Source organism: Leptonychotes weddellii, chromosome 9 (genome assembly GCF_054177405.1).
Source record: "Leptonychotes weddellii isolate Sample4059 chromosome 9, ASM5417740v2, whole genome shotgun sequence".
In the NCBI taxonomy this organism is placed as follows: Eukaryota; Metazoa; Chordata; class Mammalia; order Carnivora; family Phocidae; genus Leptonychotes; species Leptonychotes weddellii.
Window position 1 is genome coordinate 118350264 of NC_138377.1, and position 18473 is coordinate 118368736.

General features: G+C 44.1%; 1 protein-coding gene and 1 long non-coding RNA gene across 17 annotated transcripts in view; both read left to right on the forward strand.

Annotated features, from left to right (window-relative positions):
• Positions 1-5577, forward strand: LOC145723593 (uncharacterized). Its single transcript, XR_014148808.1, has 2 exons — positions 1-1590; positions 1794-5577. It is a non-coding gene; the product is annotated as an uncharacterized LOC145723593 (long non-coding RNA).
• AKAP13 (A-kinase anchoring protein 13) overlaps positions 1-18473 on the forward strand; it is a 266733-nt gene that overhangs the window by 76880 nt on the left and 171380 nt on the right. For 14 of the 16 annotated variants that reach the window (XM_081831648.1, XM_081831649.1, XM_081831641.1 and 11 more), the window contains exon 5: positions 8540-8723. In XM_081831648.1, the coding sequence (XP_081687774.1) occupies positions 8540-8723 (184 nt within the window). Of the gene's footprint in view, positions 1-8539; positions 8724-8782; positions 8909-10253; positions 10829-18473 lie in introns of those variants that run through there. The other 2 variants (XM_081831653.1, XM_081831654.1) reach the window with 2 other exon arrangements.

Genomic DNA, 18473 nt, shown 5'->3' on the forward strand with positions numbered 1-18473 from the left:
CTTAAATGACCCACAAACGGACTGAGTTTGGAATACTTAGGTTTTCAGTGGGGCTGCTTCTATAGCCCTCAGGCCTTTCACAGTGGCTGGATAAATCTTGCAGTTACCGGAGCACAGTGGCCTTATGGCTTCTCTTCTCAGTTCTTCAGCTGAGCTGTTAAACCTGTTCTTGCAGTGAAATGCCCCAAGCCGGAGCTTGCTGTGGCTGATTTCAGTTCCCACTTGGAGCAGAGAACGGCACACACATCACCTTGCTGCAGGTCCCAAGTTCTGGCTTGTTCTCCCAGGCGTAGGAAGTGACCTATCCTTCGTAAGCACAGTAGCAGAGTAACTTTTTGTCATCCTTTTGGTATTTAATTATCAAAGACAGGGCTTTCATTATTGTATTCTGAAGTTTTCGAGAGACTCTATGGAGTTGGAGGAAAGAAAAGATGGGGGATTGAGGTGGGGGGAGCACCAGAGCCTCCTGGGCTCTGAGAAACCCCACACTTCTTTAACCAGAGCAATTTCATTCTTATTTCAGCTACTGGCTCTCCGTATAAGAGCTCACTGAAGGGAGAGCTCCACTTAAAAAAAAAAAAAAAAAAAGGCACGGGTGTAGTAACTCTGTATGTTCCTCTTACTCAGGGGTTTTCCTACATAATCATTCCTGTAGCAGATGGGTATCTACTAAATGTCATGGTTTTATGGCTGTATTTAAATGAAAGAGTATATGCTTGGGGTCCAATAAATAACACCCTCTTTCCCTCCTGAGTTCAAATCAAATGGAAAGGTTTAGGAGTTACGCAGATGGAGGTCCGAATGTTTGCCTTGCTGCTGATGACAGCTCATTGGGCTCCTGATGCTGCATCTGCCGGGAGGGTTTGCTCCTCTTCCTCCTTTATCCCTGCAAGAGCCGGAGAGTCACAGGACTGCCCTTCCATGGCCACTCAGCTCTGATTATTGTATTCCGTAAGGAGAGCGGGCCAGAAGTCACCCTCTCTGCCCATGAGCAGATCCTGAGCAGGAACACCCAGAGGGGACTGGGTAGGGGAATGCTCAGTGCCTGCTGTCACAGACTTCCTCCCATGGAAGAATGCTAAAGAGGTATTTGCCAGCTTTGGTTTTCTTAAATCCTGTGACCCTATGATCAGCTGCAGGAGTGGTGTCCCTTAGCATCAGGGGCTGGCTGCAGCTAACTACTGGAACAGTCCTGCCTCAGTAAAATAAAAAATAAAGTGTGGACTCTAAAATCCAGTCAAGGAAAAAAGGATTTATCCTTTTTTCTTCCTAATTAATACAGTGACCAAGGAACCCCTGCACTGCTAAGATCTCAAGATCAAAATATTTGCCATCATGTAGGGCATGAGCACCTTTTCAGAAACCTCATGTTGAGGCTTTATACCTCTACTCCCTGCTGTTCTGTATTGGTATGGCAGCCTTAATTCTGGTTGCCATTTACAAAACAGTGTCAAGATGGGATTGCATTAGTTATTTATGGGGCTTATGGTATTTTTATGGTTTTGTTTTTGTCTTATTGAAAGCAGGCATAGGAGTTGGATCGTTTGTTCATAATACCACAATTAAAAAGAACTGTTAGAAAAAGCACAGGTCTGGGCGCCTGGGTGGCTCAGTTGGTTAAGCGACTGCCTTCGGCTCAGGTCATGATCCTGGAGTCCCTGGATCGAGTCCCGCATCGGGCTCCCTGCTCGGCAGGGAGTCTGCTTCTCCCTCTGACCCTCCCCCCTCTCATGTACTCCCTCTCTCTCAAATAAAAATAAATAAAATCTTAAAAAAAAAAAAAAAAAGCACAGGTCTGAAACTGGGCCTGTCACTTCCCCTCTCTGGGCCTTAGCTTCCCTGTCTTTCATAGGGAACTGGCCAGCTTTGATATTTTTGTGGACTTGCCATGTGCTTCTTCAGTTTCTGTTGTACAGAATTGCTCAACCGGTACTAGGAAAAGCTAAATCAAGTTTGAATAGTTAGGGAAGCGCATTAAAACCACAGTAAGGCACCATTACCCACCTCTTAGAAAGGGTAAAATCAAAACTACCAGGGGCTGGTAAGGCCACAGACCAGTGTCTCATACACGGCTAGTGGGAGTGCAGAATGATGCAGACACTTGAGAGACAGTTTGGCAGTTTCTTGTAAGGTTAAGTGTACGTCTGCCATATGACCCAGCAGTTCCACATTTGGCTGTTTATTCTAGAGAAATGAAAACTTACATTTTCTCAGAAAATCTTTGCACAGGTATGCCTACAGCAGCGTTATTTGTAATCACTCAAAACTGCAACCAACCCAAATCTCTCTCATTGGGTGAGTATATAAACCAATAGTGATAATATCCATATAGTGGGACACTACTCATCATTAAAAAGGGGGGGGTATAAAATTTAAAAATAATAAAGGGGACAGATTATTGGGGGTCCACATGCAACAACCTGGATGCATTTTGCTAAGTAAAACAAGTCCATTTCCAAAGGTTACTTAGTGTATGATTCTACTTATATGACAGTCTGAAAAGGGCAAAATTATAGGAACAGAAAATAGATGAGTAGTTGCCAGGGACTAGGAGTGGGGATGAGGTCTGACTGCAGAGGGCTGTCATGAAGAAATTGTTTAGATGTTGGAATGGTTTTATGTCTTGGTGGTAGTGGTTATAAGAATCTATGCATGTGTTCAAACTCAGGACTAAACGCCCCACACAAGTGAATTTTATTGTACATGAATTACAAATAAAAGAACAAAAAGAAATTGAACAAGCTAGGTATATATACTTTGCAAGGTGAAATGCATGCACGGAACTCGATAGCCCTCCTTTAAGTCAACAACTGGAATCAGAAACCTGATTTCAAGTGCCAGATTCGCATTCTGCAGTGTAAGTTGTTCCATTAATTGTGGATTAGAATCTACACCACTGGGTACTTTAAAGGCAGCGTAGCATCAGTTAAGAGGTGCTTGCTGCTGAGGGACAAATGTAAAGGAACGTTCTGCTCACATCAGTGGGTTGCAAAGGTACTTAAAGGAAGAAGGTATGAAGCAGGCTTGTCGCCTGGGATAATGAGACAGGTAAACAGGGCACCCTGTTACATAACAGGACTACTTGCTGTTGAAAGCTAGGATGTTTACAGTTGTCCCAGCCTGATATTTGCACAAAGGGGTCATATAAGATTTGTGGTTAATCCTCCCACTCTTTGTTTAGATGCAGTGCTTTTTTCTTTTAAGATTTTATTTATTTATTTGACAGAGAGAGAGAGAGAGAAGGAACACAAGCAGGGCGGGTGGGAGAGGGAGAAGCAGGCCTCCCGTGGAGCAGGGAACCCGATGTGGGGCTCGATCCCAGGACTCTGGGATCATGACCTGAGCTGAAGGCAGACGCTTAACTGAACCACCCAGGCGCCCCAAGATGCAGTGCTTTTTAACTTTTTTCAGGTCACTGACTCCTTTGAAAGTAGCTTAGATTTCTCCTCAGGAAGAAGTGCATCTAGGTGCATACCTGAAACAATTTACATATTATTTCAGGGCTTGTTGGTCTCCTGGACAGCAGGCATGAACATGATGTTGAGAACTCTTGGTTTAGATTTGATACCATAATATGGGAAGGGCATAGGCAGTGGGTTCCACTTGTTTATAGGCTGGCTTCATTGCAGTACTTTGTGCCAAGTACTTCATCTCTGTTCCCCAGTTTCTTTATCTGTGAAATGGAGGAAGACCTATTGGGAGAGTGTGTATTGGTGTGTAAGCTCTTTGTTTTGAATATACCTTGACCACTGTCCAGTAACCTATTAGAGACAGAACACTGTTGAGTTCTGTGAGGGACAGTAACATGTCCTGTGGAAGGCTGTCACAGAACAGCACTAGAAAGAACGGTTCTTTGAAGCAGAATGAGACTGTTTTGCTTTTACTTATCTCTAGAAAGTTACTCTTCACTTTAAGCCACAAACAAGAGGGAGTTTGTCCATCTAGTCCTTCCATCCCTAGTTACATAAAGCAGCTTCTGTGCTGTACTTTGGCCTTAGTTCTGCTTTAAATATAAGTAATAAGGATGCATCTGGGTGGAGGGTGCATGGGGGAGTCAAGGAGAACTTCCCTGTGAGTGACCAAGCCTCACTTCCTTGTCTCTGCTCCTCAGAGTGGCTAGTGAAAGGGGTGCACTGAGATGGTTTTCACCTGAAGGGACCTTCTAGGGTAGCAGGGGCTGCTCCCTGCAGACTAGCTCTGAAGAAAGGGGAGGAGGAGAAACGTCCTGGGGGAGATCTTCATTCTTAGTCACAGTCTTGTGTGACTGAATGAAAAGATCTTACCATCTTTGGGGGTGGGAATCCTCCCCACAAGGAGAAATTTGGGTGGAGAGCAGGATTAGACAGGTTTAAGAAAGACCGCACCGAGCACAGCCAGGGCATTCTCAGTTCTGTGTATCTGATGTCGGTCACTACCACCTCAGCCTTAATTGTCCGGGGTTTTAGTTCCTTTTTCCTTAGCTACACTCACTAATATTTGCGTCTTTTTTCAGCTATCATAGCTGCTAAAAAATAAAATAATAAAATATAAAAAGGCCATTGGGAATTTTTTTTCTTGGCAGAGGATTAATATCTGTTGACTCCAGGACAAGCAGGTCCTCATCATGGCAGGACTTCAGCTCCAGAAGGTTTCGTTGCCTCTCAAACCATGATTCTCTGACAAGGCTACCGCTGTCATTTTCTGCAAGCCCGTTGCTCGCACCGGCCCACTGTTCTCCTTCCCCGCAGAGTATGAGAATTACCGCATCGTGCCGGCCTGTGGCTTTATGTGAGAGGCAGTACAGAACAGTAGAAGGAATGGTGCCTTTGGATTCTCATAGATGTGGGACTCAGAGAGTACTGTGAGCAGGGCATTTAGGGGGATTGATGGGGAAGGAAAAACATATGTAGTCTTTGATTGCTATATTGTTCACAGAATTTAGAACGTTTTGCTTCATCAGAAAATCTGACACTGAAAAAGTCGCTGCCATCTAGCATACTCATTGTGGTTGAATGCCTGCTAGGCACATCAGCTTTCTCTGCAGATCGGAGGGAATGGGTGTGGGAGGTGCTTCCAGCATATACGTGGATTGCAGGTGGGACTTAAGACATTTCCTGCTACCTTCTCCATGGGTAGAAGCCGGGCCTCCATAGAGATTTTTCCAATTGAGCATGGTTAAATGGGAAAGCCAGCCAACCAGCACATGGCCTGTGAAATAAATTACAGCCTAAAGGAAACGGGAAAGTATCATGAGTATTCACATGGAAGACTTCCCGAGTATAATTTTCTTTAAGAAACCAAATAAAAATTTAGAAGAGAGTTCCCATTTGTCCTTTAAAAGCTCAAAAGAGGGCAGACCTATTATGAAATTAGAAAAGGAAGCAGCCAGGAGAAAAATAAGTTTAGGAAGTATCTACTTAATATGCCGGAAGCCCCTCAGTCAGGGTTCAACCAGAGAATCAGAACCAGCAGAAGAAATATGCGTTAAGATTTATTGCAGGGCATGGCTTACATGATTGTGGGGGCTGGTTAAGCAAGTCCAAGATTCTAGGGCAGGAATAGAGGAGAATATCCTGGGCAAGCTCAAACCCACTGAATTGAGGGGCGCCTGGGTGGCTCAGTTGTTAAGCGTCTGTCTTCAGCTCAGGTCATGATCCCAGGGTCCTGGGATCGAGCCCCGCATCGGGCTCTCTGCTCCGCGGGAAGCCTGCTTCTCCCTCTCCCTCTCCCCCTGCCTGTGTTCCCTCTCTCACCGTCTCTTTCTGTCAAATAAATAAATAAAATCTTAAAACAACAATAACAACAACAACAAAAACCCACTGAATTGAGCCAAAGCTGTCATCCTCAGTCAGGAAAGGGAGATCCAGAGCAGGATGGAGCCCCAAGAGCACAGGCTCAGGGCATCCTCCAGGGGAAACCTCAGCCCTGCTTTTACAGCTTTCCAGCTGATTCAGTTAGACCTACCCAGATTATCCGGGATAATCTTCATTATTAAATCAACTGATTAGGGGCTTTAATTACATCTGCAAAAAGCCATCACGGTGAGGGCAAAGATGGAAAAGGAATTGCTTGAAATGATGCAGGGACATCCAGAATCCCATAGCATAATTAAACTCAAACTGGGGACAAAGGACTCAATTGACATCACAGGAAATGCAGTTAGTGATCTGAAGAACAAAGTTGAGTAACTCTCAGAATACAGAGGGAAAAGACAAAGGATCATGAGAGGAAAAAATACAGAATATAGAGACCAGAGAACAGAAGTTGGGCCTGAATTGTAGGCATGCCGGAGTTTACACTGAGACAAAAGGAATAAAAACAGTAACGAAGGATAAGTTGGGTAAAAATTTTTATTTATTGGAGGAAAACGTGAAAAGGTGCTTTGTAAACCCCAACATTAGCTCACTTGCCTGATGGCTTAATTTTTATAAAAAGAGGGTGGAGTTAATGGAGAGGGTATGGTCTCTAGACTTGACAGAAGAATTTTCAAATCTTGCTGATTCTTGTTGTGGTTAAGTTATTAACCTGTCTTTGTCTGCAGACTGCGGATAATGAGACCTCATAGGGTTATTGTGAGCGTGAAAAGCGTTAATACAAAATACATAGCCCAGAGCATAGCATCTCACGGGTCCTGACCACGCATTACACTTCTTGTCCTCTGTTGATTGCAGAAAGGGGGCAACCTACAAGTACATGTGGCACCTGCTGCTTAGGACTTAGAATCAGATCTGGGGAGGATACAGGTGCTGGAACCAGGGTGCCCGCCTCGAGCAGGTGCATGGCTTTGTTGTTGGAACTTGTAAATACGGAGCTGACTCTGCAAATCAGGGATTGGAAAGGGTGAGGGTGTAGAGAAAACTGCTTTGAGGAGGTGTCACCTAGTAACACTGGAATTGACCAGTCTCTAAAAAGTCACATAGTTCCTGGTCGGTGCCTTATTAGCTCTTTGGTTTTGATAAGGATGTCAGAGTGCTTGTGAATAACTGTAAGGCACAAGTCAGATGGTGATACTTGATCTTCTGTGAAGGTTCTTTTTGCCCTTTTGTCTGGCCCTGCCACCTGCTCTGAGATGTTGCTTATTACAGTTTGTACCTGCACATGCAGTGGTTTCTTCTGGGGTGTTGATCTCTTTCCAGCCACGTGCCTCTGATGAACACCCTGTAAATTCTTGAATTAGTGTGCGTAGTTCTGTAGGAAAAATGTATAATACGAAAGATAGCTTTTGCATCACAGTAGGGACACTAGACTGATGGGAAGCAGTGAGGTTCAGTGTAAAATCACAGGTTCAAAGATGGATTCGTTCTTCACTGCTAGTCACATGAGAAGCATGGAGGAGTTATGTGTAAGGAGAAAACAGTGGGGTCCAAGAAGTCTGGGAACGCCCAGGGAAGGAGTTGAGACCTATGGAAGCCATGGAGAATGAGGGAAGGAGGCAGGCACAGCTCCTGGGCGCCATTCCTATGGCGGTGTCTGAGTGGCGCCCCTGGAGGTGAGTCCTGCCCGGCCCATGGGGCAGGGCACGGGCAGGTACCACAACCCTGGCGTGGCTGTAGCCCTGTCATTGCAGGTTGGGCACAGGAGAGGCCCTGAGGAAGAGAGGTTGTTAGTGAACCGGGAACTTGAAGCCCAAGGCAAGAGGAGAGAGCCGGGAACAGGAAGGAACCTAGCATTGAGTGAGGATCTTGTGCAGCTGCTCTTGATCCCCGCGTTCCGCCTGCCTGCGCCCTTTTGTTGCAGCCACCCTGGGTGTGAGGTGCAGGTGCCCCACCTAGGGATGAAGAAATGAAGCTCAGAGAAGTAAGAATGGATCAGGCCCGGTCTCAGGTGGTAAATGGCCACATCCAAACCCAGATTTGCCTGACTCCCGAGCCCTTCCTCGTTGCACCACTTGACTCGCTGTACCAAAGAGGGGCCTTCCCCTCAAGTGAAATAAGCCCAAGTACATGTTTTTCTTACTGAACGTACTAGTATATTATCTTAAAATTAGTCTTTCTTACTATGCTTGGAGATGCATTTCTTTCTTTCATTAAGCAAAACAGAAAAAGCTCGCAGTGTCAGCAATTTGATTTGCCCTTAATGTGGGGGAATAAAAAGACCTGTGTGTGCTTAACAAGCAGAACCTGTTCTTAGTGTTTAGCCAACTCCTGTCTGGGTGTTATTTTTTCTTTAATTATACCTTTTATGATACACCCATCTAAGCCCCAGCAACTGTTCCCTGTGGGTCCCCACGTTGTGAGGCTGCATTCCCCCCCCCGTTTAAGGAAAAGAACATATGTGTGAATTCACCCTTATAAATCTGCCTGTATAAATGGATTGCACAAACGTGTAAAATCAGAATACAGAATGGCGTGGTTCTCTTCGGAGACTTCTCGAACTGTGTTCCAGCTTTGTTCTGTCTTTATGCGGGCGCTGGTTGTAGCCCACCCCAGTCAGACTGTTTATGTCGTGGTTTAACTTTAGGATCTTAGGTACTTGGAGGCAGCAGTGCAGTGCTCACATAACTTGTTTTTCTGTTTGTTGTTTTCATGTTCTCCATACTGATTTTCTCACCCACGTACAGATGGCGGCCCCCGAGAGACATTGATGCATTTTGCCGTGCGGCTGGGGCTGCTGAGGTTGACGTGGTTCCTGTTGCAGAAGCCAGGTGGCCGAGGGGCTCTCAGCATCCACAACCAGGAAGGAGCGACACCTGTGAGCTTGGCCTTGGAGCGGGGTTATCACAAGCTGCACCAGCTTCTAACCGAGTAAGTGCTCCTTCTCCGTTTCCTTCCCCTCACCCCCGGCCCCACCCCCTGATTCATAGCACCGCCCACTTGGCATCTCCAAGTGAGTTTGCCAGGAATTAAAGCCTCAGCTCTGTGCCTTGCCTTCTGCTGGAGGCTTGTAAGCCTGCCCCTGCTAACCACTTCATTGTCTGAGAGGCACAAACGTAAGTCATGTAACCAGCTTCTCTCCCTGCCTCACTGCTTCTTGCCTCTTAATATTTTACTGAAGACTCAGAGTAGGTCTTGTCTGTGGGGGTAGCTTTCCGTTACCACGTATATAGTTTATCCCAGTTTGGTACAAGAAAAAAGTTTTTCTCTGCCATACGTTTTTTTCTATTATGTCTTCAAGACTTAAGTTAATTAGAAACAAATATTTTATTTTTTATTTATTTATTTATTTTTAATTTTTTTTTTAAAGATTTTATTTATTTATTTGACAGAGAGAGAGACAGCGAGAGAGGGAACACAAGCAGGGGGAGTGGAAGTGGGGGAAGCAGGCTCCCCACCGAGCAGGGAGCCCGATGCGGGGCTCGATCCCAGGACCCTGGGATCATGACCTGAGCCGAAGGCAGACGCTTAACGACTGAGCCACCCAGGCGCCCCTAGAAACAAATATTTTAATGTAATAATTGTGCGCAGAAAATATGCTGAACCACTGGGTTTTGGTCTGAATATAATTTCTATGAATAAAATCAAGAGCCATGGTCTCTTCGTATGAGTAGCAGGAGAAAGCAAAGGAGTTGTCCTGGGAACGGGCAGTAGGAAATCCTGTGTGTTGCACACGTTCAGTTGTGAGGCATTCTGACTCTTTATTTTTTTATTTTTTTTTTTAAAGATTTTTTATTTATTTGAGACAGAGAGAATGAGAGACAGAGCATGAGAGGGAGGAGGGTCAGAGGGAGAAGCAGACTCCCTGCCGAGCAGGGAGCCCGATGCGGGACTCGATCCCGGGACTCCAGCATCATGACCCGAGCCGAAGGCAGTCACTTAACCAACTGAGCCACCCAGGCGCCCCATTCTGACTCTTTAGAGAGGCCTTTTGAAGGAAGGTTGTTAGAACATTTGAAGAGTCCTTTTTTCTTGTATAAATAAAGAAATGCATTACAACAGCCGACATTTTTCACTGGAATATTTATAAAAGGTGGAAACTTCAGTTGTAGTGTCTCTAGTTTAATACATAGTTTTTACTGTTTTATGGTCACCACATCTTTTCAGCCACATAATCTGAACAAGAATAAACCCTATGGGATTCATGTTCTTCAGTAATCGAAGGACCCTCGTAAGTTAAGTGGATATTCCCAAATTCTCCGATCTTTTACTCCTGTTAGACTTAATTTAGTTGGCATTTTATCTTTTATCATTTGTAGCTGTGTGTGGGGAGTGGGTGGGGAGTCTGGATGGGCCAGGAAGAGATTTCAGAATGTAATGCTACCTTCTGTTACTTAAACAGGTCGTTTGTTGTTTACTTCACCTGCCTGGTTTATAACTTTTCTAGTCAAGTCAGAGGGTTCTTTTCAGCTGCTTTCTAATGGGTGTTTCAGATACCATGACAGTCGGAGGGGTGCTCTTCATCTCAAATGAGCTCTGGATACTTGAGCCTCTCCTGCGACCGTATTCCAGGGAGTGATCTGTTCCATTCCTTCGTACTTCCCATATGGCCAGTGATTAGATTCCTTTTGCTGTTCGCCTCAGGGCCTTAGGACGAGAAGCCTTGTTCCAGAAGTTGAAACAATTAACTCTATATAACTCTGGTGCAGTTGGAGAGCAGTTCCTCTAAATGTAATCTTGTAGTTCAGAGTTTTTGCTGGGAAGCAGAGTTGGTTAAGGATTGCCATCCAAATGGGGAAATAAAGTGATTACAACAGCTTTATTATATGCTCGGTGAGGATGTCACAAGACTTATTGCAGCGCAGCTTTAAGGAAATAAGTGTGTTTGTTCTCGGAGAAGATTTTTTGGCTTGCTTTATGGTATGAGCTCTGTTCCATGTGCAAAGCCACTTACCTCCTTTTGAAGGGAAAGCCAACTTGAGAAATCTTCAAATAGAGGACCGCAGTAGGACGTTAAAATTGGCAAATAAAAAATGGTAAGGGGGGTGATTTTACTAAATCGCTTGATCTTACTGTGATGTTAGTAGACTTTGCTAGAATTTTAACCATAGAGTCAGGAAAGATCATTAACGGCTGAGGAGGAAAGTGAGATCCAGAGAGGCAGTGACAAGGTGGCTGGGTCAGAACCAGAAGCCAGATCGCCTAAGAAGCTGTTCAGAGCTCCTTCCACTCCTAGGACTTCATGGGGTCTGAGGCCTTTACAATTATAGGCAAAAGTTCATGCACATGTGTTTCTGAGCGAGGAGTTTGTGTGGTTTGTGAAAAGCTACGAATTGTTCCACTGTGTGACGCCATCTAATACTTCACTAAAATCTTTAGACTTGGGTGTTCTTACCTCTCCCCTTATTTAAATTATATTTTTCCATATAGGCCCATTTCGTTTTATTCTCTCTTTTCAGTTAGTATGAAATTGAGGTAGGGTTACATACATTTTTACCTTTGCAAAATAACTATTTGCATGCCAGTCTTAACTGAAAATTCAAGTTTATTTAAATCCTTTTATATATCTCCCAAAGTAAATTTGTTGTTTTCATTCCTTGCTGCTTACCCTGGTTTTTTGTTGTTTATTTATTTTTTACTTTTTGGAGGCGGGGGAGGAAGACATTGTCCCGATTAGGGTCCAAGTTCTATTTGTGTTTATGTGTCCGAGGCTTGTTTTGATAATCCATTTTGATAAACGGAGTCACTTCTGTGTGAATTGTGTGCTTGGAAGTAGAAAGATCATCTAAATAAGGCCCATGTCTTCAGAGAACTCTTGAATTGATACGAAATCCTAGCAGATAGCAGTAATTCTTCAGGACGTTTTTGACAGCTTCCCTTTTTTGTAATCTGTTATTAACTTCCACTGAGTTCAGTGACAGGGAACGGAGAGATTTTGTTGACTCACTGCTCTTTTATTTTAGCTTATATTTGGTCTTGCATTATGAATATGGATGTATTTGTGATCTGAAAATTTACCTTAGGCAAAATGTTACCAGTCTTGCCTGAGAAGAAATCTTAGAACACTTAGGCCTACCCTTGCTTTTAGGTAGATGTACAGTTGGCTCCCCCATTTTGAAGAGAAGTTAGTTGAACGTCCCCCTGCCTGCAGTCCCCTATTTAGTGATGGGTAGAAGAGGGAAGGAACCCAAGTCTTGAGGCTCTTGGTTGAGCTAAGGCTAGGAGGTGACATTAGATGGGTGTTGCATTGGAGTCATCCAGAAAGAGATTGTGACAGCCAGGTGCTGTGGGACATCGCGCACACAACACACAAGCCGTCTGGGGACCTGGATCACTCATTTGGGGGGAGGGAAAGAGCTGAGACCCAGAGGCAGTTCTATTCTAGGTAGTGGCTAAGTGTGCGGACTTTGGAGTCAAACCAAAGTTTGCAGTTTGGCTTTGCCATTTGTAGCTGTGGACACATTACATAACTTTATTCCCTAAGCCTCAGTTTCTGTCTCTGCTTAAAAAGAAACAAGGATAATACGTACCTTCTGAAATTATAACCAAGTGCCTGGCATGTGCACTGTGAAGAATCGGGGGTTATTTGTCACACAGATGTTGGTTATTGCTTGGAGCAGATACAGGGGCAATAGATAGCTTGAAGAGAGGACAGTATGGTATAGTGGAACTGCTTAGGGATGAAGAGCTTAGTTAAAATCAAAGCTTCCCCACTTAGTAGCCTGTGTGACTTGGAAAAAAGTGGGTAGTCCTGCCTGCCCATCCTGAGTTTCTCATCCCTTGGATGATACCTAGTTGGTCTCTGTCACCAGGTTGTTAGAACCAAGTGAGATTTGTGCAGATACCTTGTTAGACTCTCAGGTGCTCTGTGTAAAAGTTTCTCATGTAGTCGCATAATCAGTAAGATGATAGTTCACTGATCAGTGAAACTCAAATTCCAGTTGATTGGTCTACCTAGAGTATCTTTTTTGTGATATTTATTGTAGCTCTGTGAATTGAAGTTGGTAGAGAGATTGGCAGAATGTGTGTTGAGGCAGGTGAGTCTTGAAGCCAGGATCTACCTCTGGGAAGCTATGATCTTCGGTGATCCCCTTACCCTCCTGAAGCCCCAGCCCTGTTTGTAACATGGGAAGAACAAGAGGGCCATCTCCAGTGTGAGCTGCTTTGAGAAATAAGGAGTGTACGTAGAGCATCAGCACGGTGACTGATGTAAATGGTGTCCATCGCTGCCCTTTCCTTGATTTCCCATTACTTCTAGAGCCATAACATTTTTCATATGTTAAAGAAATTTTGCCAAAATCTTAAAAGGATTTCCAGGCAGCATGTGATTGTCCCTGTTTTTGATAAGAGTTTGAAGTCATTTCCTAGTGTAATAGATGCCACTTCTAAAAAACATTAGTTTGGTTCTCTGTCCATGCTGTGATGTGATGCCTCTGGGTGACGGAACGGGGAGCTCCAGATGGACGAGGGGTCGTTGGCATCGCTGCCACCCTTACAGGAAGAGCATCCTGTAAAGCGTGTCCGCTCTGGAGTGTTGACATGAAAGTGTTGAAGTACTTCATTTGCCCAGAGAGCAGGTTTCAGAGTGTTCATCCTTGTGTCATTTTCTGTATCAGTTCAGTAAATCTCTTTATTTAATGAATGCCTGCAGTGCACTAGAAATCATGGTTGGTACATTACAGCTAATATTTCACTTCAGTCTTAAGACAGCCTTTCTGAAATCGGCCTTATTTGTGTTGTACAGATGAATTATGAAGGCTCAGGGAGCTAAGGTAATTAGCCCGAGGCTTTATAGAAAGTGGTAGAGCTCCTGTCACACACACACACATCCATGGAATTCGGTGGCCCATAATCTTCCCTCTACAAAAACTTGACAGGAGGAAAGAGACTCAGGAAGAGGCCACCAGGATTCAGGATGATGAACACTCAATTAGAGAAGGGTTAACAGCTTTCTCTTTGGTCCTAGCCTCTACTTTCCATTCAATATTACCCAGCATATGGTTTTAAAAGTAGTATTGTTTACACTCAGGCTGTCTTTTTACATTGGTTCTCACGACAGCCCAATGAGTAGATAGGTCAGGTGTTATTAATTATCCCTATTTTATAACTGAGGAAATTGAGGTAAAGTGAGTTGCCCAAAGTCGCTAGGCTACAAAGTAACAGAACCAGGCTCAAGCTCAAAGTCCAAGGATCTGTCCAGGTACAGATGACATGTGTGCATATGCAGAGCACCGACCCAGCCTGGCAGACACGAGGCACTAGGTCATGGTTTATTATTGTAGGGCAATGTTGGCTCTTCTCAAAGAGATTCCATTCTCAGGTCCTTTTTTTGATACATTTACACTTAAAACCTGGGTGCAGGGTCAGAGGGTAGAGTAACTACTCATGTGTACTTACTGCACAATGGAGCAGAGTGCTGTTGAGCAAGACCTTCTGTGAACATGGTGATTGCCTCTTCAGGGTCCTCTGTAAGTACTTGACAAGTGGGTCCTCAGTAGTGCATCTGGCACAAAACAAGTTTGGAACCTTTGCTTTTGCTCAAGAGGGGAAATAACGAAGCAGATGTACAAACTTACCTTCAAAAAAGTAGCCAGATAGGAGGATTTTTTTTTTTTTAACTTTACGTTTCTCTGGCTCAAGTCCCATCTATCTGTTCATCCTTATGTTCAACCATTCATCCATCCCCTCTTTGTCACTATGTGATCTGGGTCTCTGTTCTGGTAAAGCTGAGTGGAAACTGGAGGGGGGGGGCACACACATTAATTGGCTACCTGCTACTTTGGTGCTTCAGTGTGTTCTCATCTAGAACCTTCCTGCAGATGTTCTAAGGTGTAGTTAATACAGTCAGCATTCCTCTAGAACTGGGAAAATCTCCAGAGGCTAGACAGCCTGCCCAAGGCCATCTAGTGAGTAAACTGCTATTCTTGGGGGCGCCTGGGTGGCTCAGTCGGTTGGGCATCTGCCTTCGGCTCAGGTCATGGCCTCAGGGTCCTGGGATCGAGCCCCGTGTCTGGCTCCCTGCTCAGTGGGGAGTCTGCTTCTCCCTCTCCCTCAGTGATCTCTCTGGCTCTCACTCTCTCAAATAAACAAAAATAAAAAAATCTTAAAAAAAAAGCTAAATTGCTATTCTTCGCAAGCCTGTCCTTAGGATGTTTTTAAACTTTATTGATAGAATTTTGGGAGGAAGCATGTTTGATAACATTGTCAGTCTTCTAAAGAAGGTCATTTAATTTCGATGATTCATTGATCTGGTTTTTTTTCTTTTTTGGTAACTTCTGAATGGAAGCATTTTAAGAATTTTGACATTTCCTAGTTTTTTTAGAAAGCCATTCAAATGGTAATCTCAAGATTGTTAGCCTGTGTGGCAACATGTTGGAAAATTGCAGATGCACTTTCTGAGAATAATACGTGTATTTATATAACAATAGCACTAGCTGCCATTTATTGTATTTGTGTTAGGCACTTTGCATAAATTCTTGTATATTTTATTCTCTCTCCAACCCTCCGGGGTAGACATATTCTCCTCATTTCAGAAGGTAATCGCCACAGCTGCTAGGTCATGGACTGGTAATTTGAACCAGTTTGTAACTGTAAAACCTCTGAACTTTTACACTACCTTGGACTTCATAAGAAGATGGATTGGTGTTGCAAGTTGGTTGGAATAACAAAGCCATCCCGTATGTCTTGTGTTACCTTGCGTGCACTTCTTGCTGTGTGCATGCAAGTGGCCCCAGCTTATTTGCTCTCGGTGCCACATAACTTCAGGCCTCAGTGCTTTTCTTCAGAGAACTGTAAAGTCAGCTTAACCTCTGGTAGCAAATTCTCTGTGGCAACAGCACGTGATCTTGACAACATTTCTGACTTCACTATGGACCCAGGTGGAAGAAAACACGAGCCTAGAGGATGGGACTTGGTGGGTGAGTCCTCCACCCTCTAGAAAACATAAGCCTTTCATAGCCATTATATGTTATTTTTATTTGGTCAGTTTTGGAGTTTCCTTAAGGGCATATCTACAGAAAGAATGACTTGGAGATTTTACTTGCGTGTATTAACAACAGACATAAAAAGGATTCTTAAGGAAAAAACTAAGCATGCCAAATAAACAAAATCAGTATTTGGCCAAAGCATCTGGCTGTTCAGCCTTCACCATGGCAGAATCAAACATGGGTGTGTCCCGATTGAGTATTGCCTAGGAGCCTTAGTTTTCTCATCTATACAAGGGGAAATGTGATAGCATGTACCTCCTATGTCTCTTAGGATAAAATGGGAACATTCCTGTGAAGTTCTTAGAAACAGGGCACGTCCCTCTGCCTGGAGAGTAGGAAGGAAGAGTCCGTGGAAATAAGATGCCCACTCAGCTCTGTGTAAAGAGGACCTCTCTGCACCCCCACCCAGTTTCTGACATGTTTTTCCTGGTCAGCCTCACCCACAACGGTAACACTCCCTTGACACAGCCAGGAAGAAGAGCCCCATTTTCCTCTTGGATTTTTGGGAGTAAATAGTGGTAGGGTGATGTGGGTGTGCTTTTAGTTGTCTGACCGTTAACTCGCAAGCAAGGGTTCTGTGCCCTTTTAAAAAATACATAACTCAAAAACTGCCTTCTTTTTTTGTTCCTTAGAATTACACGAGCCCTAGAGTATCCCATATAGTCACAATTTATTGAGCACTTTGGGAGGGCCAGACACTATGCTGACACTTTACATTCCTGTTTATTTGCTCTCACAGCAAACCCAGTATTCCCACTTCACAAATGAGGAAAGTGAGCCACAGAGAACTTTCAGTAACTGACCCAAGATCATACAGGTGGCACAGAGTAAAGAATCGAAGCAAGTCTAACTTCCCAGCATGTTCTGATCATTACCTTAGTAAAGTTTTTAGTTATTTAACAGCATAGAATTTATAGCAAATTGCTGATACACAGTAGTTGCTCACATTATGTGCCCTCTTTCCTCTGCATTCTTTCCGTACTAGTTAAGGGCAGAGTGACAGTACTAGGTCAAAAAAAAAAAAAGGCAAGAAGAACCGAGTATCGTGTGCATGGATGCAAACTACTGTAGCAGTGAGTTCCTTACAAGCACCGAAGATAGCAGCCTCCTAGCCACTGTGAGGTGCGTCAGCGATCCCCCTCTCCCAGTTTCTGGCATTTCGCTCTCCCATTCCATTTTATTGCAATTGTAGTTGATTTTGTAGGACTCCCTAGGGCTCAGCACTGTTCCTGTGAGGTGGCTTCATGGAAGAAATTGCAGTAGCCCTCAAACAAGGAACTAGATGCTGCAGTTCCTGTCAGAGGGAGACTCAGCAAAACACGCCTTTGGGAGGGCTGCCTTTCTCTCTTAAAGCTGCAGTATGGAGCCAGGACCCAGATAGGATGGGCTTGCGATATTCGTGGTGCTTGAGCAGCGATCAGTGAGTATCCGCTTCCAGACTGATGCATCGTTGGTCTTCAGTGTTGGTTCTCTGGCATTTGACCTGGCTTTTGCTGATCTCAAGAAGACACATTGTTGAACTTCCCCCCGTGAATGACTCATGTTGTTAGTACCAGGAAAATGGTTTTTTTCCTGCACTTGATTTGACAGGGTTTTACATGTGTGGTAGCATCAGCCCCGACCTTTTGCTTGAGTTGCATCACGCTAGATAAGGTGAGGAGGCAGAGGCTGACTGGTTGTCGATTGGTGCATAGCCGTGGGAATGCTGAAATGAGTTGAAATGTACTCTGTGCTTGTTGAATTTTATTGTTCCACATACATAAACCCTAGTTTTGGGGTGAGCCATGGATACTCGGGATGCTATAACCGTATCTCTGAGGAGGGCTTCTTAATGTATGGTTTTCTTGCTATGGATCCTAAAAAAAAAAAACTTGTAACAGAAAATCTAATATACCTCATTAGCTTCTGATAAATATTATATCAGACTTACAGTGTGTATAGTGCGGTCACTGTTTGACAGTGTTAGAGGGTCAGTTTCACAGTGGGCAGTGGAAGGAGGTACAGAAGTTTTGGAATTAGGTCTGGGTAAAATCCTGACCTTTTTGCTTACTGGCCATGTACGTGAACAAATTATTCCTTAAGCCTGTCGTTTACTCACATGAAAAATGGAAAGACACTGAGCCCTGCCTCAGAGTTGTTCGGAGGATTAAAAGTAAGTTATATTCATCTGATACCAAACTAATATTATTGTTTTATTCTTTAATATTTTTATCTTTGCTCTCTTCTTCCTCACATTTTCTCACCAAACTCAGAGTAAAATCCTAGTTGGTAACCACGGTCTGCAGAGCCCCATGAGATCCGAACCCTGACCAACTCTGACACCTCGTTTCCCTGACCTTCGCCTCCTTCCCGTGGCTTTCTCTACACAGGATCCTTGCGCTTTGCTGTAGCCTTTGCCTGTTCTTTTTCTGTCCCAGTAACTCCATAATGCTGGCTCTTTTCATAGGATTCACGTCACTGGTCCCCTCTCCTCAGAGATTTTTCCTGACCACCTGTCTGAAGAATGCACTCTCTCCGCCCACAGGAAGTTTCTGCCATAAGAACCCGTTTTTTTGTTTTTTGGTTTTTTTTTTTTAAGATGTTATCTCTAACTGTAACTATACCCTTGTCTAATAGAAGCTCCATGATAGTGGGAACTTTGGCTGTCTTATTTATTCATCCATCTATTCCTAGCATCCAGGAACATAGTAGATAC